Source organism: Dromaius novaehollandiae, chromosome 2, assembly GCF_036370855.1.
Source record: "Dromaius novaehollandiae isolate bDroNov1 chromosome 2, bDroNov1.hap1, whole genome shotgun sequence".
Classification (NCBI taxonomy): domain Eukaryota; kingdom Metazoa; phylum Chordata; class Aves; order Casuariiformes; family Dromaiidae; genus Dromaius; species Dromaius novaehollandiae.
In genome coordinates this window covers 103,602,820-103,624,827 of record NC_088099.1, presented here as the reverse complement: position 1 = coordinate 103,624,827, position 22,008 = coordinate 103,602,820, and the positions used below count along the sequence as shown (strand labels likewise).

The 22,008-nt window shown below is 36.4% G+C and overlaps 1 protein-coding gene and 1 long non-coding RNA gene across 3 annotated transcripts in view; one reads left to right on the top strand and one right to left on the bottom strand.

The window, feature by feature from the left end:
* Positions 1-11,644, top strand: part of CDYL (chromodomain Y like) — a 105,965-nt gene extending 94,321 nt beyond the window's left edge. For both annotated transcript variants that reach the window (XM_026114899.2, XM_026114898.2), the window contains exons 3-7: positions 238-494; positions 1,138-1,310; positions 3,361-3,571; positions 8,275-8,418; positions 9,759-11,644. In XM_026114899.2, the coding sequence (XP_025970684.1) occupies positions 238-494; positions 1,138-1,310; positions 3,361-3,571; positions 8,275-8,418; positions 9,759-9,917 (944 nt within the window). In that variant the 3' untranslated portion in view covers positions 9,918-11,644. The remainder of the gene's footprint in view (positions 1-237; positions 495-1,137; positions 1,311-3,360; positions 3,572-8,274; positions 8,419-9,758) is intronic.
* On the bottom strand, positions 5,526-15,329 carry LOC135327546 (uncharacterized). The gene is made up of 3 exons (XR_010387854.1): positions 14,936-15,329; positions 14,527-14,592; positions 5,526-5,898 (listed from the first exon to the last, which is right to left on the bottom strand). It is a non-coding gene; the product is annotated as an uncharacterized LOC135327546 (long non-coding RNA).
* Between the last annotated feature and the right edge of the window lie 6,679 nt (positions 15,330-22,008).

The window sequence follows — 22,008 nt, the reverse complement described above, 5'->3', positions numbered from 1 at the left end:
GTTTTTATTTTCTTAAATTATACAATTAATTCACTGGATGCCTTTATCCTTTTAATTTTGGTCTACACGTAGTGTATATTTTTGTAATGTTTCAGTAACTTCCAGATGAATGAGTTTCATATTTACTGTGTTGCTTAATAATATGACTAGCATGTTTTCATGCTAAATGGGGATTTTGAAAGTGCTGAACTAATAAAATATAATTAATAGAATATTACTGTTTCAAATTATTTACAGGTACATCTACCTTTATGGAGGCATTAGCAGCCAATGGTACAACCAACATACAGACATCTGTAACGGGAGTGTCAGCCAGCAAACGGAGATTTATTGATGATAGGAGAGATCAACCTTTTGATAAAAGGCTACGTTTCAGTGTGAGACAAACAGAGAGCGCATACCGGTACAGAGACATTGTAGTCAGGAAACAAGATGGATTCACACATATTTTGCTATCAACAAAATCATCTGAAAACAATTCCCTAAATCCAGAGGTGAGAACAATTTGGAGTTTTGGGGGGAGGATGTGGAAAGAATTCCAAATGTCTGCATCAGTTATGCCTCTTATTCAAGTGCAAACATACACAAAACAAGATTTGGGTTGTTGCTTGCAAAGTATTCTGCATTTGGTTACAATTTGTTCCTCTGACAACTTGATTTTTAGTATAATTGAGTTTTATTTATTAACTTTGTATACTACATTATCTGAATATTTAGATGTATTGTCTCTTATTATAAATGTGATGATTTATTAAGTGCAACTTGCAACAAACTTTAGCCTGAATTAAGGTTCTTTTTCTGAACTGGTTGCATATGCCATCTGCTGTCCAAATTACAGAAATGCTGAATGAATGCTGTAGTTACAGATAACATCTAATAGATCTTTTCTTAATGATTTCATTATCTTAGCCTAATTACATGCTTGAGATGCAAAGCATTTAATAGTGTGTTACTCTACTCTTTTTATTTTTAGATAATGAAAAAGTTAACTTTTTAAACATAATCGTTGAGTGGATCTTAAGGAAAAATTAGAGATGGCAAAAGTTCAGATACGTCATGGGGGAAAAAAGAGAACAGTATGCTACTTTTTAATAATATAATAAAAAATATTCTGATTAAATTTTGATGATTTTGCAGGTAATGAAGGAAGTCCAAAGTGCACTGAACACAGCAGCTGCAGATGACAGTAAACTTGTGCTGTTCAGTGCAGTTGGTAGCATTTTCTGCTGTGGTCTTGATTTTATTTATTTTATACGACGTTTAACAGATGATAGAAAAAAGGAAAGCACTAAGATGGCAGAAGCTATTAGGTATGTAAAATTGTCTTCAGTCATCTGAGTGGGTGTTATTCATTGTCTAGTCTAGCTTGCTTTATCTTCTGATAAAAAAAAATAACTATGCTCTTTCAAAAGCCTTTAATTGAATGAGAGCTCAAACATTCACCTGTTATGTGATACGCTATGCAGAACTTCTTTATACTCCCTTTCTACCTGGGTTGTCATTTCATGCATTGTGATTTATACTATTAGAATTTAACTATGAAAAGCTGTTACTATGATAATATTTCTGTAGTTGAAACTAAATTTAAAAGACTCGCATTTGTTTTCCTAAAACTCTCTCTGGCTGTTTTACATACATAAATACCAGATGTGCATCTGGTTTTTATGAGTAACCTAATATATTATATACAGAGCAGTGGAACGATGGATATTCTGGAGGAGGAGATTAATGAACATCATCCCAACACTAGCTATCAAACCTGATGTTTAAATAAAATGAGCTGAACAGCTACAAACTAGAAGAATTTTTGTGTGTGGGGGGGGGGAGCATGGATCATAGAGAAGTTTTTTCATACTATATGAAGTAGTTTATCCATTTCAGCACTCTGGTTTTGAAGGCCTGAGATCCTGGATTAGCTTTTGTTTTCTTCCAGAATATCTGAATTTCCTCAGAGACCTCAATATTTCAATGACAGATTCTCTATGTTCTGTTGTTGTTATCAATATATATGTCCCTGAAAAAGGACTTGTAATGTTTAAAGCGTGCTTTCTTGTAGGCACAGTTGGCTCATAGAATAATGACAGGGGTTTTTTTCCCCAATGGAAAACTTTCAATCATCCATATAACATTTGCTCATGCAGAGATTTCAGGTGCCGGCAATGGACAGAGGCTTTTAAGAATGAGGTTCTGCCGCTGTAGTTGAATTCAGGCTTTTCTGAAAGCCTGAGTTATGACCTACTACTCATTCTCAATAAAACAGATAAATGTAGAGGTAAATTAAAACACCTACCAAATACCACTCAAATATAATAATGGTATTTTTCATATACATACTCAAGACTGTCCTCTGTAGAATATTTGGAAGTGATTACAATTATTATCCCGAGTCTCTGGGTGGGCTGTTTGTCTGACTGCTTGGATAGGATGGTTCCTATAAAAATTTTTTTTGTATTCATTTCAGTTAAATGTAATGAGTTAGTGAGAAGCATAGTAATCTTTAGTGATGTATGAAATAGAGTAAAAATACTCTGTTTTGTGGAAATACAGATATTACTATCTCCAAATACGTGACACAGATAAAGAGCATACTTGAAAATTATCACTGAATCTCATACATTTTTTAAAAATTTGATTAAAAAAAAATCCCACATACAGCATCTAATACTGAAATGAAGAGTCATCTTTCAGAGTATCTTGAAGACATTTGCTCTTTGAGAACAGAGAGATGTGTAAGCATCCATACTTTACGCAACAACCAACATCTCCGGGTACTGGCGTGAATTGCTGTTTTGTGTTGATAACAAGGATGAGAGTATACATTTGTAAATTGATAGCACAGCACCAATAGCGTTATGACCAACAAAGAGAGGGAGATGAAAGGGAGAAGTTTAAAGGTCTGCAGTATCTGATGATGGAGATCAACTATTTATGGCCTGTTCATAACTTAAAACAGGCAGATTTGTTCATTAGGAAAAATCTCTCACTGAAGTCCAGAAATGTTCCTTAAGCAAACGCATTATCTCTTTGCTTATTTTATCTTCACTTATACCAATGTCATATGGAAACACAGAGTGAAGACCAAGCAGGGCTGTAAAGACAGTTTGTTGCCCTGTAGTCAGGTACAGCGACACCCTCACCTGAGATGGGCTGTGAGGCACATGCACCAGTGCTGTATCAGGTGGTGCCCCAGGAGGGGCGTTGAGTCTGCGCCCGCCCAAGGGCTGTGCTGTGTTGGGGTGGGAAAAATAGTCTGTTACCAAAATCATGTTACTGTGGAGATGAGTTATTACTAACTTCTCAAGGACTGGTATATTTTACTCTTACAAAGTGTAGTGAGTGCATGTTTTTGTTTCTCTTCAGGAATTTTGTGAATACTTTTATTCAGTTTAAGAAGCCCATCATTGTAGCAGTAAATGGCCCAGCTATTGGGCTCGGAGCGTCTATATTGCCTCTATGTGACGTGGTTTGGGCTAACGAGAAGGCTTGGTTTCAGACACCATACACTACTTTTGGACAAAGTCCAGATGGATGTTCATCCCTCACATTCCCTAGGATAATGGGCCTGGCTTCTGTAAGTAGCTTGTGGGGTAGGGGATGACAGCATCTCAATACAGTTGTGATAATTTATCTAGAGCAATTTCAAATTTCTTTTTTTACCTTTGCTCTGTTATTTTTTTTTCTCTCTCTCATGAAAACTTTTCATGAGAAAATGGTATTTATAGCTTCTGTGCTCCATGCTTTTGCAACCAGCCTTCACGTAAGCACACACAAGGGAAAGCAAGCACGGGCCCTAATCAGAATCCCCCTTCACAGGTGCAGTTAACCCTAACAGTGACCAAAAGGAAAGATGCGTAACTGGACACACATTCCCTGTTGTTCTCTCACAAGGATCAGCGACTAGCGTCTTGTGGTCAGCCCGTCGCAAAGAGTGCAGCAGAGAATGGGCTGGTCCACACTCAGTGTCTTTTCATAGCAGAGTACTGTATCATCAGCTATTAGCAGTCTCATGCTAATGTGCAAAATAGGTAATGCAGATTTCATGCAGCACAAGCAGTCTTGTCAGACTTTCCCAACCTTGTAGGACTGATGTTTAACATTAGTGTGTCATACAAGAAATACTCGGTCCAATTCTGTCTCCTTTGTGAAGTATATTTTTTTCCAGTTTTGCACTCTGGATTTACAGTATTGCTGAATTGAAAAAAATGGTAATGCTTTATTGCTGAAACTATAACCTACATGTTATTTAGTTTCTCTTTTTTTGCCTTCCAGTTAGATGAAAGAATCAAATATAACCAAAAGCTATTTAAAAGTCACTTAGCTTAAATTATTTTCATGTTGCTTACTATTTTTATGCTGCATTCTCTGAAAATGTAGAGGTAAATCCCATTACAATTTGAAAATGAATGGTAACTGTATGAAACAAATGCCTGCAGCTACAAGGATTTTTCCTAAATTACTGTTTATTATAAAAGCCAATTTTTTTTCCATATAGACATTTCTTGGTTAAAAAATAGAGATGTAAATATATTAGATATATTAACAGCACCTAAAGTTTGAACAGCTCTTTTGACTAATTGTGTGATGTCTGGATTTAGTTATTAGAAGAAAACAGAAAAGGTAAATGAAATAGTTCAATAAAGTTATAAAACTGTCTTTAATATCTTAGCATGTTTCAAACTACTGATTGTTCCTTTCCCTTTTTATTTGGCCATCCATCCATCCATCCATTCATCCATCCATCCCCGTTCTTTAGAGACTTGTGGTTGTTATTTTTATTTTATTTTATTTTTTAGAAATTGTGTTTTTATACAAGAAGCTCTTCCCTAGTATACTCTTTCATGTGCTTTGTGAATGCTTTCATTGTTATAATTTAGAAAAGATGTTACTATCTGTGAAAGCTTCCAGTGATCACAATTCCATAATATTTGGTACCTTTTTAAGTGCAAAAGGAAGGGTGGGGGGAGTGAAGTCCAAGCTAATGTTCTCCTACCATTCTTGACCCTTGACATTACAGCAATGTCAGTGCTGTAATGAACACTGGCACAAAATTGGATTAAATAATCAGTGAATTTCATTGAATATATTCAGAATACATACTGAAACATCATACAAAAGAAATCATCACAAAAATTGCCACAAATGTATTAATTCAGAGATATTAGTCCCACCTTTAACTCTTTTTAATCAGATTTGGTGCCTTCTTTTTATGATCAACAGCTAAGTGAAAATCTTCAAGCTTAAGATTATTGGAAATATCTTCCCTATGAGGTCAATCTTGTCTGTTGAGCAGGTCTGTTATGTTTTTCACAGAACATGTGTTTGACATAGAATTCATTATCACAGGAGATTTGAAGCCAAGATCTTAGGGTTCAAAACTGATTCTATATTAGGAATATCAAGAATTTTGGGAGAATTCTGGAAGTTTGCTCTCGAGTTTTTAAAACAATCTATTATAGAGTAAGGTGAAGTCCGTTTTGGGGGATATGTTTTGGGGATGTGTCTGTCTGCTGTGGCGTTCTCAGTCCGGTTTTTTTTTTTTGTTTTTTTTTTTTTTTAGAAGCTTGTTCTGGCCATATAGTACAGGATCTATGTGATCAAGTCTCAGACACTGGGTTTCTATGTCAGTCTCTGGCATACTTAGCAGTATTTCTTATGCTTTTCTGTCAGCTGTGAAGGATTCACATTTCCTAGTGTCTATAGGCCATGTTGCAGCCAGGGTCTTGGGCTCTCTAGAGACCAGCTGCCTCTCACAAGCCAGCTCAGAGCGCAAGGGAGAGCTGAGGTGCTGCGCTGCAGCTAGGGCTTGTGCGAAGGGCCCTATGTGAGCCACTGCTGACTGCTCACTCCAAACGAAGGAAATTGAGAGACCAGAGCGTGTTCCAGGGAAGTACGGCAACTCTGCAGTGGAAAGAGAAAGACAGACTGAGTAGAAAACGAGAGTTAATGAAGAGATTGTTGTAATTATTAGTGAAATATTTTTTCATCTTAGTTTTTTCTTTTTTATATCATATTTCTTGGTAAGTAGCCAACAAGTATGTTAATTTTTCACAGCAGATACAAGACATGATTGAATGATTAAAATTTCTTAGTAGTGGGTCTGTAGCATACATTGTATATAGATCAAAAGTGAAATGTCAGAGCAAAACATTTGCCTTCAAAAACCTGTCAGCTGAGGACGCTAACGAGAGCATTCATTTCATGTGAGGTTTGATGCTAACAGGGTGTTACAGCTTGACAGAATTACAGTGACTGCACCATTATTATTTGTTGTTTTTCATGTTCAAAAAAAACTTAGTAATATCTAGTGAGTTTGAGGGAAAAAAAACTTGTAAGGGTTCTCTGGCATTTATTTTTTCCTCATCACCAAAGATACATGTGAAGAATGTGTAGAATTTATCAGCTGACTTTACATTTCTGAACTTCCTAACTCCCAGCAGATTGACTTGACATTTTAGTCTTTGACGCAAGTGCTAAGTATCTTTTAAAATGATTCTGAAAAACATTTTATATATCTCCTTAGGAAAATGATTCCTATTTTGAGCAAAACGTGTATATCATTGATTATGAAGTTAGTATCATTTGCATGTAGTCTAGAAAACTGTAAGGTATAATTACAATAGTTGATGAACCTTGTATATTCAATTTTAGTGGAACCTTTCACAGAAAGTAGAACTAAAAGAATATATAATTTGTACCTTTAGTTTGACTTTTTTTTTTAACTAATAAATATGAATCACAACTTTCCATATTAACTTATGAGAGATCTGCGTATGGTACCTTTCATGGAAAAGATCTTAAGAAACATCTCTTTCTGTGTGCCTAGCAGACTGGAGCCAGCAAACAAACTGCCTGTAGAACCCAGACTTAATAGACCTCTGAGTCTTAAATTTCTTCATCTTTAAAAGGGCAGCACTAATAACATTATAGTAATTAGATCATTTGAAATCCTTAACTAAAAGTTGCTATCGTAATTACCAAGTATTATTCAGCATTTTGTCCTAAGAAATGCTACACCTGTTGGGTTTGGGTTCTTTTTATTTTTTTTAATTTTTTGATTTTTTTTTTTTAACAGCCTCATTTCCCATAGTCCAAGAGTCCAGTGATGGCTTTGTCATATTTTTGATGTAAATTAGTCATTCAGAGACAGTAGAAATGGTATTTTGAGGTTGGTAATTACTCTGAATTTTTCAGTGTGGATGTCAGTGTGAACAAAAAGCTTAACTGTATAAGAAACTTCACTAAAGGTGAAATTAAAGCATGAGCATCAATGGCTGTAGGATGTTTTAACACGGAAACTGTTAAACAGTGAAGTGTGTGATAATTACAACTCAAAAATTACAGAACTAGAGCCCTTACTGCATAGAATGTATTATATTATTCTATGTATTTTTAAACTGATGCTTTTAAACTATGTGCAAGACCTCCTTTTAAATAGTATTTTTTCAGTAAGAACAACGCTCTGTAAGCTTTTGAAAGAATTTCAGTTGAATACTGAACTTCTGAATCAAGTGGGAGTGTTTCCTTTCTATGAATTTGATCACAAATTGGAATATATCCCCTTCAGTGCTTTTGGAGATCAAACTCTTAAGACTGTCCAACTACCTCAAATGTTGTATTGTAAATGAAGTACTATATTGCTGAAGATTTTGAGCAGTGTTGAAAATAAACCGTATATTTAGGTTTCAAAAAAATTTTAGTAGTAAAAAGCATTTCAGCTGCAGAATACTTAAGTAAAGCAATAATAAATATTTAGCTGTGCTTTCCTCCAAGATGGTAGTTCCCAAGAGGTCAGCTGCCAAAACTGGATTATCTTCATAATTTACAAATACTGTAGGTTTTTAGGAAAGATTAAGCTGCAACTAACATTGTTGTTATTACAAAGAGCAACTTGATGTCTTCATTACTCTTTTACAAATTTGTCAGGCATGGTAGCCTGTTACCACCTTTACTTCAAATTAATCAAATCAGCAACCTCAAGAAAACTAGAGCTGATGAACACTGCTCATGAATAGGAAATGACAAAAAAAATTTTCACATTTCATGTTTAATTGTAGACCTGTGTATTTTTAGAACCACTGAAGTAGTGTAGTTGACAACACAGAGCAGTTCATCCCTAGGCAAGTCTTTTTCTTTAATAACTGAAAGTTGGAAGAGCCATAATAAAACTGTCTCTCACATAGTGCAGGCATTTTCCTCATTTGTTTTGAACATTTTTCCTTTAATGAGTTTTGCCTCATTACATTTCATACCAGAAGTAACTTTTTATCCCTTCAGGCCAATGAAATGTTGTTCAGTGGAAGGAAGTTGACCGCGCAGGAAGCTTGTGCCAAAGGACTCGTGTCTCAAGTGTTTTGGCCGGGAACATTCACACAGGAAGTAATGGTTCGAATTAAGGAACTTGTCACATGTAATTCAGTTGTAAGTTTCATTTATTTTCTTATGGTACACTTTTATAATTAGATTAATAAAAATTAATCTAATTATTTTTATAATACATCATTATACTCTTTTTCTTAGAAAGACAGTTTTCATGGAACAAGGGCCACAAATTTCAGTTACACTGCCTTTTAACACCCTTCTATATGTTTTTTTTAAAAAGTGTCTCTGACCTCCTCTCTATCACATACCCTAACCCTTCATGTTTAATTACATTAAATGAATTGGGTTTACCAGAGGTTGTTTTTACTGAAGTATAAGTGATATAAACAGTCACCCTAAGAGCTACACAGAATCACAGAAATGATGTCTCAAGTTTTAACTTTTTGTGCTAATGAGATTTATTTAAGTTACTCTGCCAAAAAAATTGTCACTAAAATTAATCAAAATACAAAAGGTATTCAACTTTAATTGGAGAAAGGGGAATGGATGCCATCTATAAAATAATAATGTTAGCAAAACTATCTGGGGCTAAGGTGAGTATGAAGAGAAATAGCCAGATAAATGGAAACTTTTTGCAGTTTTTCAATGAGCTTCACTTAGTCTTCTACCAAATCACGCTGGTTTAGGGACTAGAAATCTTTTTACTTGCATCTAATCATATCTTCACATTTAAGAATCACTTCTTCAATATATAGTTTCTTTAAGTATCATATATGGTAGAAAATTGTAAATATTTACAAATGTAGCAAAAATGCAATCCTTGACATTAGGTTGAAATTACAGTTTACCAGTAATGCATAGTTCAAGAAGTCAGTCTTTCATAGTGGAGTGCACCACTGGCAGTGGCTAAAACTATCAAAATTTGATGTTTTCTTTAGGGAAGAGGTGGTCAGTTTCAGTACAAGTCAACTGTTCCATTCATTAGAAATTTTGGATTTTGAATCAGATTAATAGTCTTTTAAATGAAAAAGGAAACTTGAGGTCTTTCACTCTATTTTAAATGCTGGTCTTTAAGCTTTTCAAGGTCTTTTAGAGCAGTCCTGGATAGTAGTGTTTCGACTAGATTTCACTAAACTAGAGTTTCTCTTGACTATCACTATAAAACCTATATATATATATACATATATATGTGTGTATACACACACACACATATTTTTATGATGTCCATATTTTTGTGCTTTTGTAAATTGAATTGGTATAGGGTAAAGGAAATCCTGTATGACTCTATAAAAAAGGCTTTTGGGGATGCAGTATGTCCATTAATTGATATGCTTAAATTTACTATCAACTTCACAATTTGCCAAAAACAAATCTTTAAGTGTACACATCACTGAGTTCTTACATAATACTGAAACGACTCTGTGGTTTTTTTGTCCTAGGTACTTGAAGAATCCAAAGCTTTAGTACGTAATATCATGAAAGTGGACTTGGAACAAGCAAATGAAAAGGAGTGTGAAGTTTTGAAGAAAATCTGGGGCTCTGCACAAGGGATGGACTCAATGTTAAAATATCTGCAGAAGAAAATTGATGAGTTCTGATGAGATGCCTATTGACACTGGAATTGTATTTCTTGGACATCAGGGCAAACAAATTATGCCCATTTTAAAAACAGATATAAACTCACCCCTTGCTCAGCTTGGGAACAGGAGTGGACCCTCCCCACCTTTTATTGTCAAGGGGTTGAAAAGTACTGTATCATTTAAATTTGAACAAAACTCCTTTCTCCCTGATTTTTTTAATATATATATATATATATATATATATATACACACACATATACATATACACACACACATATATGTGTGTGTATATATATATATACACACACACACACACAAAATATCTTTTTATATATATATATAAAGTAATATGTGTGTGAGAGCGTGTATGTAGACACACACACACAAGCTAAAAAATGATAGAGTGCACTACGAAACATCTCTCTTAAGGCTCTAGTTTGTTATATATGGCTAGTACTGTATCAAATAGAGAATGGATTAAAAAGTGAATGGTGTTGCATTATTTTCTGTGTGGCAGGGAAGTCTGGAATAATGCTTTTTTTTTTTTTTTTTTCCTTCATTAGAATACAGAATTGAAACGGGTATTAGCCAGCCCTTACTTTCACTGCCCAACAAGTCAGTTAAGATATAAGGCATTGTCTCAGAAGAAGGTTGAAATACCTCAAGTAATGGAACATTCTAAAACAATTTTTTTTTAAGAATTAAACCCATCATAATTAAAAAAGTCATACATATCCCAAAAAAGAGAGTGTGCTCAGGATTAATGCTAAGAAAACACTCTGTCCTTTTTTGGGGGAGGTATAGAGGGGGTGGGAGGAATATATTTAATTCTTACCCAGATAGCATGAAGAAACCACTGTCTCTTGGGGAGAGGGAATAAGGGGAAGTGGGAGGGAAACTGAGTTGGGGGGGAGGAAACAAAAAAAGAGCTTGTTTTGCAGTATTAGTGAATCACTGAATATCTTATGTATGAATATCCTAAGTTATAAGTTAGTTTTAGTGGGTTTTTAAATAGTCTCTGTGGGTTTGATTTTTTTTTTTTTTTAATAACTACATAAGTGCTTCTGTTGCTGGGTGAGAATACTACTTTATCTACAGTTTGTTTTTTTTTTTTTTCCCCCTTTTCCTATTTGCTGGTTTAATTGATGTATTACACCAAAAAATGCATTTTATGTTCATAAAATTTTAGGTTCACTTAGAATATATTATTTAATAAGTTAAAATTCTTTTGGCACACTATAAAGTACAAAAACTCCTTTAAAAAAAAAACTACCTTATATTAGATGTTTAATGTTCTTTGTCTATGCTTTTTTATTATTTTAAATATACACTATATACCGTATGGTGTAAGAGAGTGCCCTGTGTAAATAGACCTATTTTGCATTCCTTTCAGGAGTGGTTATTGATTCCTGACTGCAGATATCTATTATTATTTGGGTATCTGTGCTTGCAATCTTATTGAATGTATTATGAAGAATGAAAAAGAAATCAAACCTTATTTTTGTACAGTTTTGAAGTTTTTACTTGGAACTGACCCACCTCCCCTTCCCAGTGGAGAGCTGTACAGTGTGTAAATCTGCCTTTACCTTGGATTGGTACAGTATTTTTGCATCTGTGGGACCTACTTTTTTGTTCTAGTAGTTTGAACTATATATAAACTGTACAATCTGTAAAGTTTTTATAGAATAAATATTCAGCTGTGAAAACTGGTTAAATAAAACTAATATTTCTTAACACATTTTAAATGTGCTTCTCATACAGTTGTCTCTTTCAAAGGCATTTCAGTTCTAAGGTAAAAGAGTTGCTTAAATTTGCAAATTAAAGAGACAAAATACCATGCTAATGCTTTATTCTGTTAAAATTCTTTATGCTCATAGCAGTGTCCTTCAATGAAAAGCTGAAAATTAATTTATTGCTGTAAATTATATAGATTTTTTTCTCTTAAAGAAGGTGGATGGGGGAAGAAGAGGGTACAGGAAGCCATTCTACTCTTAATTATTTTGTTTACCATTATAAAATAAGCATTTACCAAATGTTATTACAGTCTTTTCAAGACAGGCCATTTTCCCAAGAATTCTGTGGTATACAACAAAACGGGAATTCATATTAGAATCTGATCAAACTTAAAGGGAGAAGGAAAGAGATCTTACCCTTTACCTGTTTGTTAAACCGTTCGGGGTTTCACTCAAGTTTGTATTAGGATCCCTTTTCTGGCACTTGTAAGAGCCATGTCAGCGTAAATTGCATCTATTTGAGCTCTAGGATGCTTTATGCTGTCCTTAAGCATGAAAGAATTTCACTGTAACAGAGGATCTGAGCTAGAAATTTTTAAAAGAATTAAATCTATTCAAGGTGAAGGCAGCTCAATGGAAAATAATACCACGTGCTTGATTTTTTTTGTTGTTATTATCAGTCTGTTACTGTGCCTACAGTTTGCGTATTAGGATGTAAATAAGTTGGTGATTCATGTGCATTCCTGTCTTTTGACTGAAAAAAAGTTCTTAGTTCAGACCAATTCATTTACACTGCCTGTGTCACAGCTACACATTGTGCAGTTTCCTTGCATTTATATTACAAGCAGTATCTGACTTTACCCCTAACAAATTATATTCTTATAAATAACATACAAGTTATCTATATACTGAACTACAGGGATACTGTTTCTTTAGAAAATTACTTTCCAGTTCTCTTCAGGCCAAGTCAAGAAATAGTCTCAATATACACGGTAGAGTTGGTCATAGGCAAAACTTACTTGTGGTGGTTCTGAAGATTTTCACTTAAAATCAGAAGTGTTCAGTGGAACCAGTAGAAGTTAGTTATGTGTAGAGCCATTTATACTGAAGAGGTCATATATGGAGTAGTTAAACTACTACTGAAAAAAAAAGAGGTTCCCCCCCGCCCCCGGCTCTAGAATATGTATGTGGAAGTAATATAAACTGAAAGTCTAATCCAACAGGAGAGGCATATCCAGCAAGGTAGGTACCAGGTACTGAATTAAGATACAGTGTGTATATTTTTCATTCCCTCAAATCAGAATTAGTGCTCTATTGATCCACAAGAGCTACCTACAGTAGTTACAGCTATGTCAATGTTTTGTGTTCTTGCAGGACATAATTCTGTTACAAATCATTACAGCCACCTGTATTTCTGAAAAGAGTTTACAAGTTTCCTAACACTCTAGGCAAATAAATTTCTGGCATTTGCAAGGAAACATAGCAAGGTGAAAATTTTCCATCAAATAGTATCTAATATGTAACACAGACCTTTACTGTCAGCTATCCTGGGAAAATAAATCCAGAAATTATCTCAAATAGCTAAGGAGTCTATATTATCTAAATGGAACTGCATTAAGCCTAGTTTAGTCTTTGCAAAATTATCACAGCACGAAGACAGTAAAATGAAAGATTTCTCCTCTTATAGCAAGCAATCAGGCATAAGCAATCACAAAAAGTGATCTGAGACATTTTAAAATCACTGTTTTCAAGGCTTTTCTCTACAGGAGACATAGGTCTTTGTCTACTGTGCTTCATTTCTGATGCTTGTGTTGTTCTACATAAATTTGCAGTACTGCATAGATATTTTAAATTAACCTGAAGCATCAGCTTTAGCCTCTGATGGTTGAATACAACTGCAGCCACAAAAGGTTGACTGGGACGAAGCAGCAGGGTGAGGAGGCTGCTTAAACCAGCGTTACTTCTAAGGAAGCTCATTTGGAATCACAGCCTCACAGGAACAGTGGTACTTTGAGATGACTTTTCTACGCCGATTCCAAGACTGATGTGTGAACAGCTTGTTCATGGAGAATTTTGGAACAGCAGGGTTGTTTGACCCAGTTGCAAAGTAAAAACATAAAAACAGACTCAGTATATTCCTGAATACCAGACAGACTTTCCATATGACTTTTTTTTTTTATGGAAGAGTATTTCCTCACTTTTTTCATCCTTTGGATGTAATGACATAAATCACCACAATCAAATGGGTGTCAAGCTTCTAGTCAATGGCTGGTAGAATAGGAAAAAATGGTATCAAAAGATAAATTTTGGACTAGCTTCAACCTGGCTCAGCCTGAGTCTCCTGTGAAGACAGTCAGCTATCTTGTTTGCATCACTATATATCTGGTAACTACAAAGTCTGCTAAATTTCTTACAGAACATAAGACGAACCACACAAATTTTTGGGAGGAGACGTATTCAATATTGATGCTGAAACGTAAAGCAGCCTGGGAGCCTTGATAATACAGTGTAGGAATCTCTCTCTGACATTCTAGATACCTTTTGAAGTGGCTAATGTCTCAGGCATTAGCTAATTGTGACTTGCCAGTCATTTCAACCTGGATTGGATATAGGCCATAAAGTATGCTTTTCCACAAAAAGGGCCATCATTTTAGAGTCTGTTTTTGGAAATACATAAGATTACTTTTCTCCTGGTCAGGAAACAGTACAAGAGAGCTACAGGTTGAATGTACCTGGAATGGTTTGAAAGCCATCTGTGTACACTTAAGCGTACCATCTGCTGGTTCGTTAGTTTGATCAAAGATAGAACGTATAGCACTAGGTAAGTTTCACCCCTAGGTAAGTTAACCTACAACAGAAGGTATTTTTTGAGTAAGCTAAAGATCTGAACTTACCTCTAGGTCCTTCCTTGTTCCAAATTTCAGAAGCTGCTCCTGTTCTTCATCGTTCTGCAAAGACAGCTAGGGGAATTAAATCATCATCTTTTAGGTGAGATCCATTTATTGAAAATAGGCTTCAAAACAAAACAAAAAACTTCTAATACTGAATTCTATGTAACTTTACACTTCTAAATTACATAACTTACTCAAACAGTGGATACAATAGGTCTGCAAACATCTAACATAGAGAATGTGACAGCAAGCAAACATTTATGGCTGAATAGTTAGGAGAGATCATCTTCAATAAATGGGGCCAATAACCTACCTAGGTTTACTGGTGGAAGTAGCAGTACTGCACATTCATCTGGGATGTGACAAGTATGCTCTGAGGCATGTATGAAGGAGGGGCTAGCTCTCAACTTACTTGCATGGTTAGCTCCATGACCTTCCACATTGAAAAACCGTTAGCAGCAGTCAACACTCAGACAGTCTTGCAGTGCTGTATCAGAGGATGAATTAGTAACCTTAAATCATGTATCCTGGGAGTTCTGTTGTACTGAAGAGGACAAAAAAGTGAGTTTTCCTTTCCAAGGCATGAAGCATCAGTATGAGAGCCTCTCTATGGCACAAGATCATACACCTGGCCTGTACATCCCTTCAGAGTTCTCTAGCAGATACTTCAATTAGGGGTTTCCACCTTTTTTCTTACTTATGAGGAAAAAAAAATGACTGGCAGAAAGTCATGCACCGGACTTTCAGACACACACCAAAACCACCCCAGCAAAGTAATGTTATACTTACTTTGGGGGGGGGGGGGGGGGGCAGTCACATGATGAAGAGTGGTTTGCTGTGAAAAGCTTTTTGAAGTGAGGAGATGATGCTGGAGTTCTTTTGGGCCTCCTCATCCCTCCTACATGGGGAAAAATAAAAACTTAAATAAGGGGAACTAGAATCCACCAAGACACAGCCCATAAGTACTTGTGGGACCTGCAAGAGGAAATAAAGGGATAGCAGTTAACACTCCCTTAAGGCCTCATTTGTCTCAATCTGCAATGGAAGGGGAGATGCACTGAACAACAGGAACATGAGATGGACACACCCCTGTTTAATACATGAGTGGAGCATATTACCAGTGTCTCTGCCTTAGCTCACAGACTATGAGGAAAAAGTACTTGCATCCATTTTTTGACCACCTAATCATCAGTCACCAAAAGCTCTCTATAGCTGGGGCTGCAGTACTATGAGGCTCTGCAACACTATATGCGTTAATCCTTGAGAATTCAACACATTTACTGGATGGTACCAATCCACATGAAATCAAGCCCTCCTTTCCCTGTGCTCCCACCTGGCTCCAACAACTTTAACCATTTAATCAGTGTTATTCTGACTAGTTTTTGCTGCTCAGCCTCCCACCCATCATTCTGTGGGTCTCTGTCCTTGCCCCTCTTCTCCGCCTTCCCCCTCTTGCCTGCACGGCAGAGCGAGCGAGCTCACAACGCAAATTCAAGGACCTTCTTTGCACTGGCAGCTCACATATCTCTCTCTTTGTCCCAGGCCAGCTCCCTTCAGCTCTGACTAAATTCATGCCCTGCCTCTGCTATCATCTTGTGGATACGCCTCTGATATCATCTGTCAGCTCAAGCTCAAAGTAGGCTCTAATCCTGCTCCCTAGGTTTCCGCTCCTTCCTTGGACAATGCCATCGCTTGCTTGTCACTCAGCCCACAACCTGGTTGTCATCTTTGCCTCAAACCTGTGTCAAATCCTGCAGTCAGACTCTCATCACCTCGTGCCTTGACGGCTGCAATCTTACCCTGATTGCAGCCAGCTTGAATGCTGCTGCGCAGGTCGTTTCCTTTGCCTGCCGTTTTGACTGATCTCAAGAACTGAGCTATAATGTCCTCAGAAGTAGGTGTGAAGTCAGCCTTATATTGTGCCTGGGAATAATTAAAGTCACACAGTCATTTTTGAATGTTCATGAAGGAATCACATGTTCATTCATGCATGGAAAATTTGATTCTGGATACAAATTAAAAGTCCATACATCCAAGGTAAGGAGAAAAAAACCCTAAAGCTATGTTTCAACACTAGTTTTCTTGAAGCAAAATAAATCACAACAGACAGCTTGATTAAGTAAAACAAGGGCAACAACTCTGCAATATTTTTGACATCTTCTTTTAAATTAGTCTATTTCAACTCAAAAGAACAAATTTATTTCCCCCTTTAGTCTGCCTGGTCGTAGAATTACGTCCAGTATCTTCGAGACAAGAAGATCTTTGTAAAATATTAGTCCAAATGATGTAAAGCAGGAAATCTGGAGACCTTACATAGCCCCAGTCTGAAGCAGAACAAACACTTACATAATTCAAATCCCTAGTGCTTCTGAAAGGTCTTGGCACAAGAAGACAGGCAGGCTATTGCACTTAATTTTTAAAAAGATGCAGCCCCAAGATCTACGGTTCAGGTTCACCTACAGTGGATACACCCTTTTAACAGCATTACAATGTCAACCATTCAGATGAATGTGCGAGATGTTCACTCAATTCTTTATATTCTGCTACAGATTTAGATATTGCAGCTCAGCTTCAGTGTCTCAGAGGCATTTCCAAAGCAGCCCTCTTTGCTTAAATACAAATGCATCACTACAGAGAAGATGCAGAACCTGACTTTGGCTACACAGGTCAGAATATAGGCCTGCTGCAATCTCAGGAACAAAAGAAAAACCCTACACCCTACAAGCTTATAATTTCAACTGGATAATTTTCCTGCTTACCAGGAAAATAAAATGCAGGACTATTGTAAGTAATACACAAGAAAAAGTACAAGGGAGTAGTGAAAAGACTGTGCTGATGAGTAGGCTGCGGCTTAATCTAGTAAAAAAACCCAAGTTCGACAGGAATATATAATGAGTAGTAAAAAACCTGATATTCAGTATGAGAGTCATATCCTGGTGGTATGTTTCCTCAGGAAGAAGTTCTCATTTTTATTCAGTGCTCCTTTTCAAGCATTTCTGAACTAAGGCTTCCCCACCACCAGCAAAAAAAGTAACTGTATCTTTCTGGGTAGATCGTCCAAATACAGACTGGTCAAAGAAGTACTTTCGTCAATTAAAAAATTTAAAGTTACAACCAAGTCTCTCAAAGGAGCCAGTGTATGAGAAAAGATTAAAACACAAAGCCACTGTATGTAATTTTAAATGGGAAAGTGTAAAGCAGAATTCTACCCTTTAGGGTAAACAGTTATCAAAATTGAATATTTCATAGAATATCTAGAGCTTTCTTTTCTTTAAAACACATCCAGTTTATTTCTGGCTACACATAAAATAAATTGCCCTCAACATAAATTTGCCCAGGTCAAAAAATAAAATAAAAAAAGAATAGACACAACATAAAAAACTGAACTGCACAAACACTACCATCTAACATCATTTAGATTTTAAACTCACCAAACTAAGAGATGTCAGATGGTGAAGTGTGATGATTTCCAGCATTCCCTGTCCCCCAGTAAAAGTGCTTATTTTCCACTGCCATGAAGAACTTCACGGCCTCTTAGCAGAAGAGCTAAATAGGAGCAATCTGTTGTATAGGTTAGACCTGCAATCACAGTGAACAGGAGTGCTGCAACTGCTGTCATAGTCTAGTGAGAGACTGTTGTGCATCCCTAAAGCAAGGGAAGATTGCTTCAATAAATATGGGCAAATTCCCACTGCCTGCTTCAATTTGGATATCTCTACTTTGTTCTGGAAAATAGACTGCTATATTCCATTAGCAACTGGCTTTTCCTGCCTGCTATGCAACTGCCAAGTCTCACAGATGCAGTGACGTGACATTCTGAAGTTTTTATTCTACAACAGCAATGCAGTCTTCCATTACTGGAACTGAGAAGAAAACTCTACTAATTTTGCTGTTGTTCCCCCAGTAAACTATTTTTGTTGTTTTATACACTAATACCTCCATTCATTTTTAAGCTACTGAAAGAATCCAGAGGAGCAGCTTTCCTTCAGGGAAAGCTTCCCTTTCAACAAGGAAGACAAAAATAATCTACGACCTGAGCTTTGTTGAATCAGAGCACCGCTAGCTATATGCAAGTTCATGGACATTTTTGAAAGAATCAGGAATATCCATAGCCAGCAAAATCCAATAGTACCTGCAAGTAACTAAGGAAAAGCAGCGGTGCTTGAGTTATCCATACTGCTCCTACTAGATCCTAGGCAGCTGCCACAATCCTACACAATGGGACAAAAATTGCATAGTTGAAGTTATTAACGGCTGGTCACTTGCAGGAAGAAAATAATATAAAACAAAAAGCCCAAACAAACAAAAAAACAGTTGCAATGCTGTGGCCATTACTTGGCTTGAAAGCAGACTGAAAAAAGTCAAAGAACTCTGAATATCCTACAAGACACAACAATGTCTTTAATCTACTACATTGGATTAAGGGTGGCCAATTCATATTTTAATTAAAACACAGCACCTAGTGTAGTTGAAGGTAGCAAAGAGATTTTTCACAGATACTTATAAGTCTAAACACTAGCTGGTTGAAAATTTACAGATTTCAATGTTTCAATGCAAAAAAAAAAAAAAAAAAAGAAAGAAAAAAAAAAAGAAAAAAAGATAGTCACGCACAAGAACTCCATTAATGAGGTATCTCAAAATCTGAAAACAGGTGAGGTTTTTCTAGAAATCTATGGTTAGCATATATTAAAATGCCATTCAGGTTCCCAGTAAAGGCAGATTTCCCTCTTTATGCTTCCTAAGAGCAGAATAGGTCCACTCAATGCTCTTCTGGTAAGTTAATGTTTTGGGAACAAAACTTGCTGAAAGAGAGAAGAGACATGCTACACCTGCCTCTACACAGTTCTTGACACAGAGACATTAAACTTGTGACTCCATCATTGAAACATCACTGATCCTCAGCATGTCATTTAAGATCTCTTCTTCAGTTCCCTCTCTGGTAAATTGGTTTTATTACTGAACTTCAAAAAAAAAAAAAAAAAAAAAAAAAAAAAAAACACCAAACAAGTAATACAGTAACCTGTAACACTAGTGTATATAATCATTAAACAAATAAGCCATATACATATTGTCCAGAAAAATAAATAAATACACACACACACATACATATATAGGTTGGCTGAGAATAAATGTAATTTTGTCAGTATATAGCCAAAAACAAGCACAGAGCCCCTGACTTCAGATTCAGAGACTTTTCAGAAATCCTCAATGGAATTTTGTACCCTAAAAAGCTGGTTTGAGCCTAGGAAATTCTCCATTGCAAAACTGCTGACCAGCAATCCATGATAACCTGACACACCACCATTATTGCTCTGTCTCTGACATTGCTGGTACTCCTCTAAGTTCATACAGATGAAGAGCAACTGTAACCTTAGAAGTGCTTGAGCACTAACGGCAAGGACCTATGGCACAATCCCCCCATATATGTTACCAGTGAAGACACAGCAGCCCAGTCGTACAAGGCACAGGCAAGATAAATGTTGGATTTTCTTTCTTAGTCCATGACCTCATCACGAACTAAAGCCATTTGTGTGGACAAAGGAAAAACAGAACATCTGATATAGAATCTATAGCTAATTCACAAAGAGATATACAGTTCCCATGCAAGGATGACAGCTGAAATTAAGAATTTTTTACATCTGTTTGTGCTACCACATATAACAGAAGCTCTGCTCAAAGAACTGTGTGAAGGCAGCTGTGCACTGTGCACGGACTGCTGCCATACTTGGTTCTGCAAATCACTGATGATAAAATAGCAAAGTACAACTTTCCTAAGATTACAGACTTGCACAATTTCCCCCACTAGATCACTGCATGATCACCACCCCACAGACATTCTAATGAAGGAAGTCATGACCCCAACTCATACCAGTAACAGGAGACTGCACCTTCCAACATGTTCTCCCTGACAGCTAAGACACTGCCGCTGTAGCCTTCACATACATGTCTAACTAAAACAGCAAAACAAGGCATATCTGTTAAAAGAGTTGGAAGGAAGTCTTCTGGGAGACGGACAGCAGCAGTGGCTTATTTCCCCTGGAGACTGTGAGACCAGAGGGAACAGAGCAGTAAACACAACACCACTACCTGAGAGCCCTCAAACTGTGGGTACGTCACAGTGCTTGCAGCTGAAAATCTGCTGGGTGGCCAGCAGCTAGTGCCAGTTCTTTCTTTTTGAATTGTGTTTTATTAGCGGGCGTCAAAACACCACTGAGGGATGTTTTGTACATGTTACCTGTTTTCTTTCACATTCACTGGACAATTGTTAGAATAGAAGAAATGCCATTAGAAATAGTGTGGTCATAAATGAGGAAGAATGCAAATACAAAGGCATCTCAGCCTTTATGTAAAATGCGTTTTTAGAAGTTCTGTGTTAAACAGTAAAATACTGACCATTAAAGCTCTCTTAACAGTAAGACTTTGCTTTGTAGCCTGGGGCCTGCAGGGCTTTGATAATGGGGAGCCACTGACATGCTTCCTTGTTGCTGTCTCTGTGGAAGACTGAAGGTGGTTCCCAAAAGGCTTGCAGTTGGTTAGAGAGATTGGGCATCTTTGCGACTCTGCATGTCAAAGGTGAATGTGGGAACCCCTAAGGGGAAAATCAGAGTCTCCTCAGAAAAACTTAGGACTTGACAAAGAAATGAAACAAGGATAGGAAATCCAAGGCAAGAAATGACACTACACCTACTAACCATGATAACTGCAGTTTTGTAAGTCAGCCTGGCTAGAAGCCCAGAGTGGGTAAACATCCCTGATCTAGTTTAACTGACAAGCATATTATAGTTTGCATGGCTCTGGAGCAATGCAAAATGACCTTCAGCTTTTCAAAAGTGTTAGATACAGATTTTCTGCCACTCCTATTTCTCTACATCTATAAATTAATAAACTTAGGACTGCTCTAAGATAATAGTAAAGTTTGATATTTCCAACAGTTGCTATGAGGTTTAGATACATAGCTGTCAATAAAAGCAAACAGGAAATAAATTCAGCAAACAGGAAATAAATCTAAATTTTAAAAAAATCTTTTGTTTGAGATACAGTTGTGATACGCAACCAGCTGATGGTACAAACACAAAGTATAATATGCAGTCTTCACAAGTATATTTTTGCATGTACAATGCAACTAGTATACATGGTTTTGCTCATTGCAAGAGTTTTAACCACATTTTCATAGCAACTTTTCATTATTTTTATAAAACAAATCACACAATTACTTTTGTATCAAGACAACTTTAAACTCAATTTTATCCCGTCACAATATTGACATAATACTGACCCAGTATTGCTCCAGCAGAATTTATGAATTTAATGCTTCTGAAGATCAGAACCATTTCAAAAACTACAAAACAGTGCCTACACACAAAGCTTTAAAAGCTTCATTTTTAAGATTCTTAGTCCAAGATTTTACGTGCTGCGGAAACTTTCAAAAGCAATTCAGGAACTCTGAAGGTAGGTATCAGACATCCTTTATTTGAAGTCCTGTAA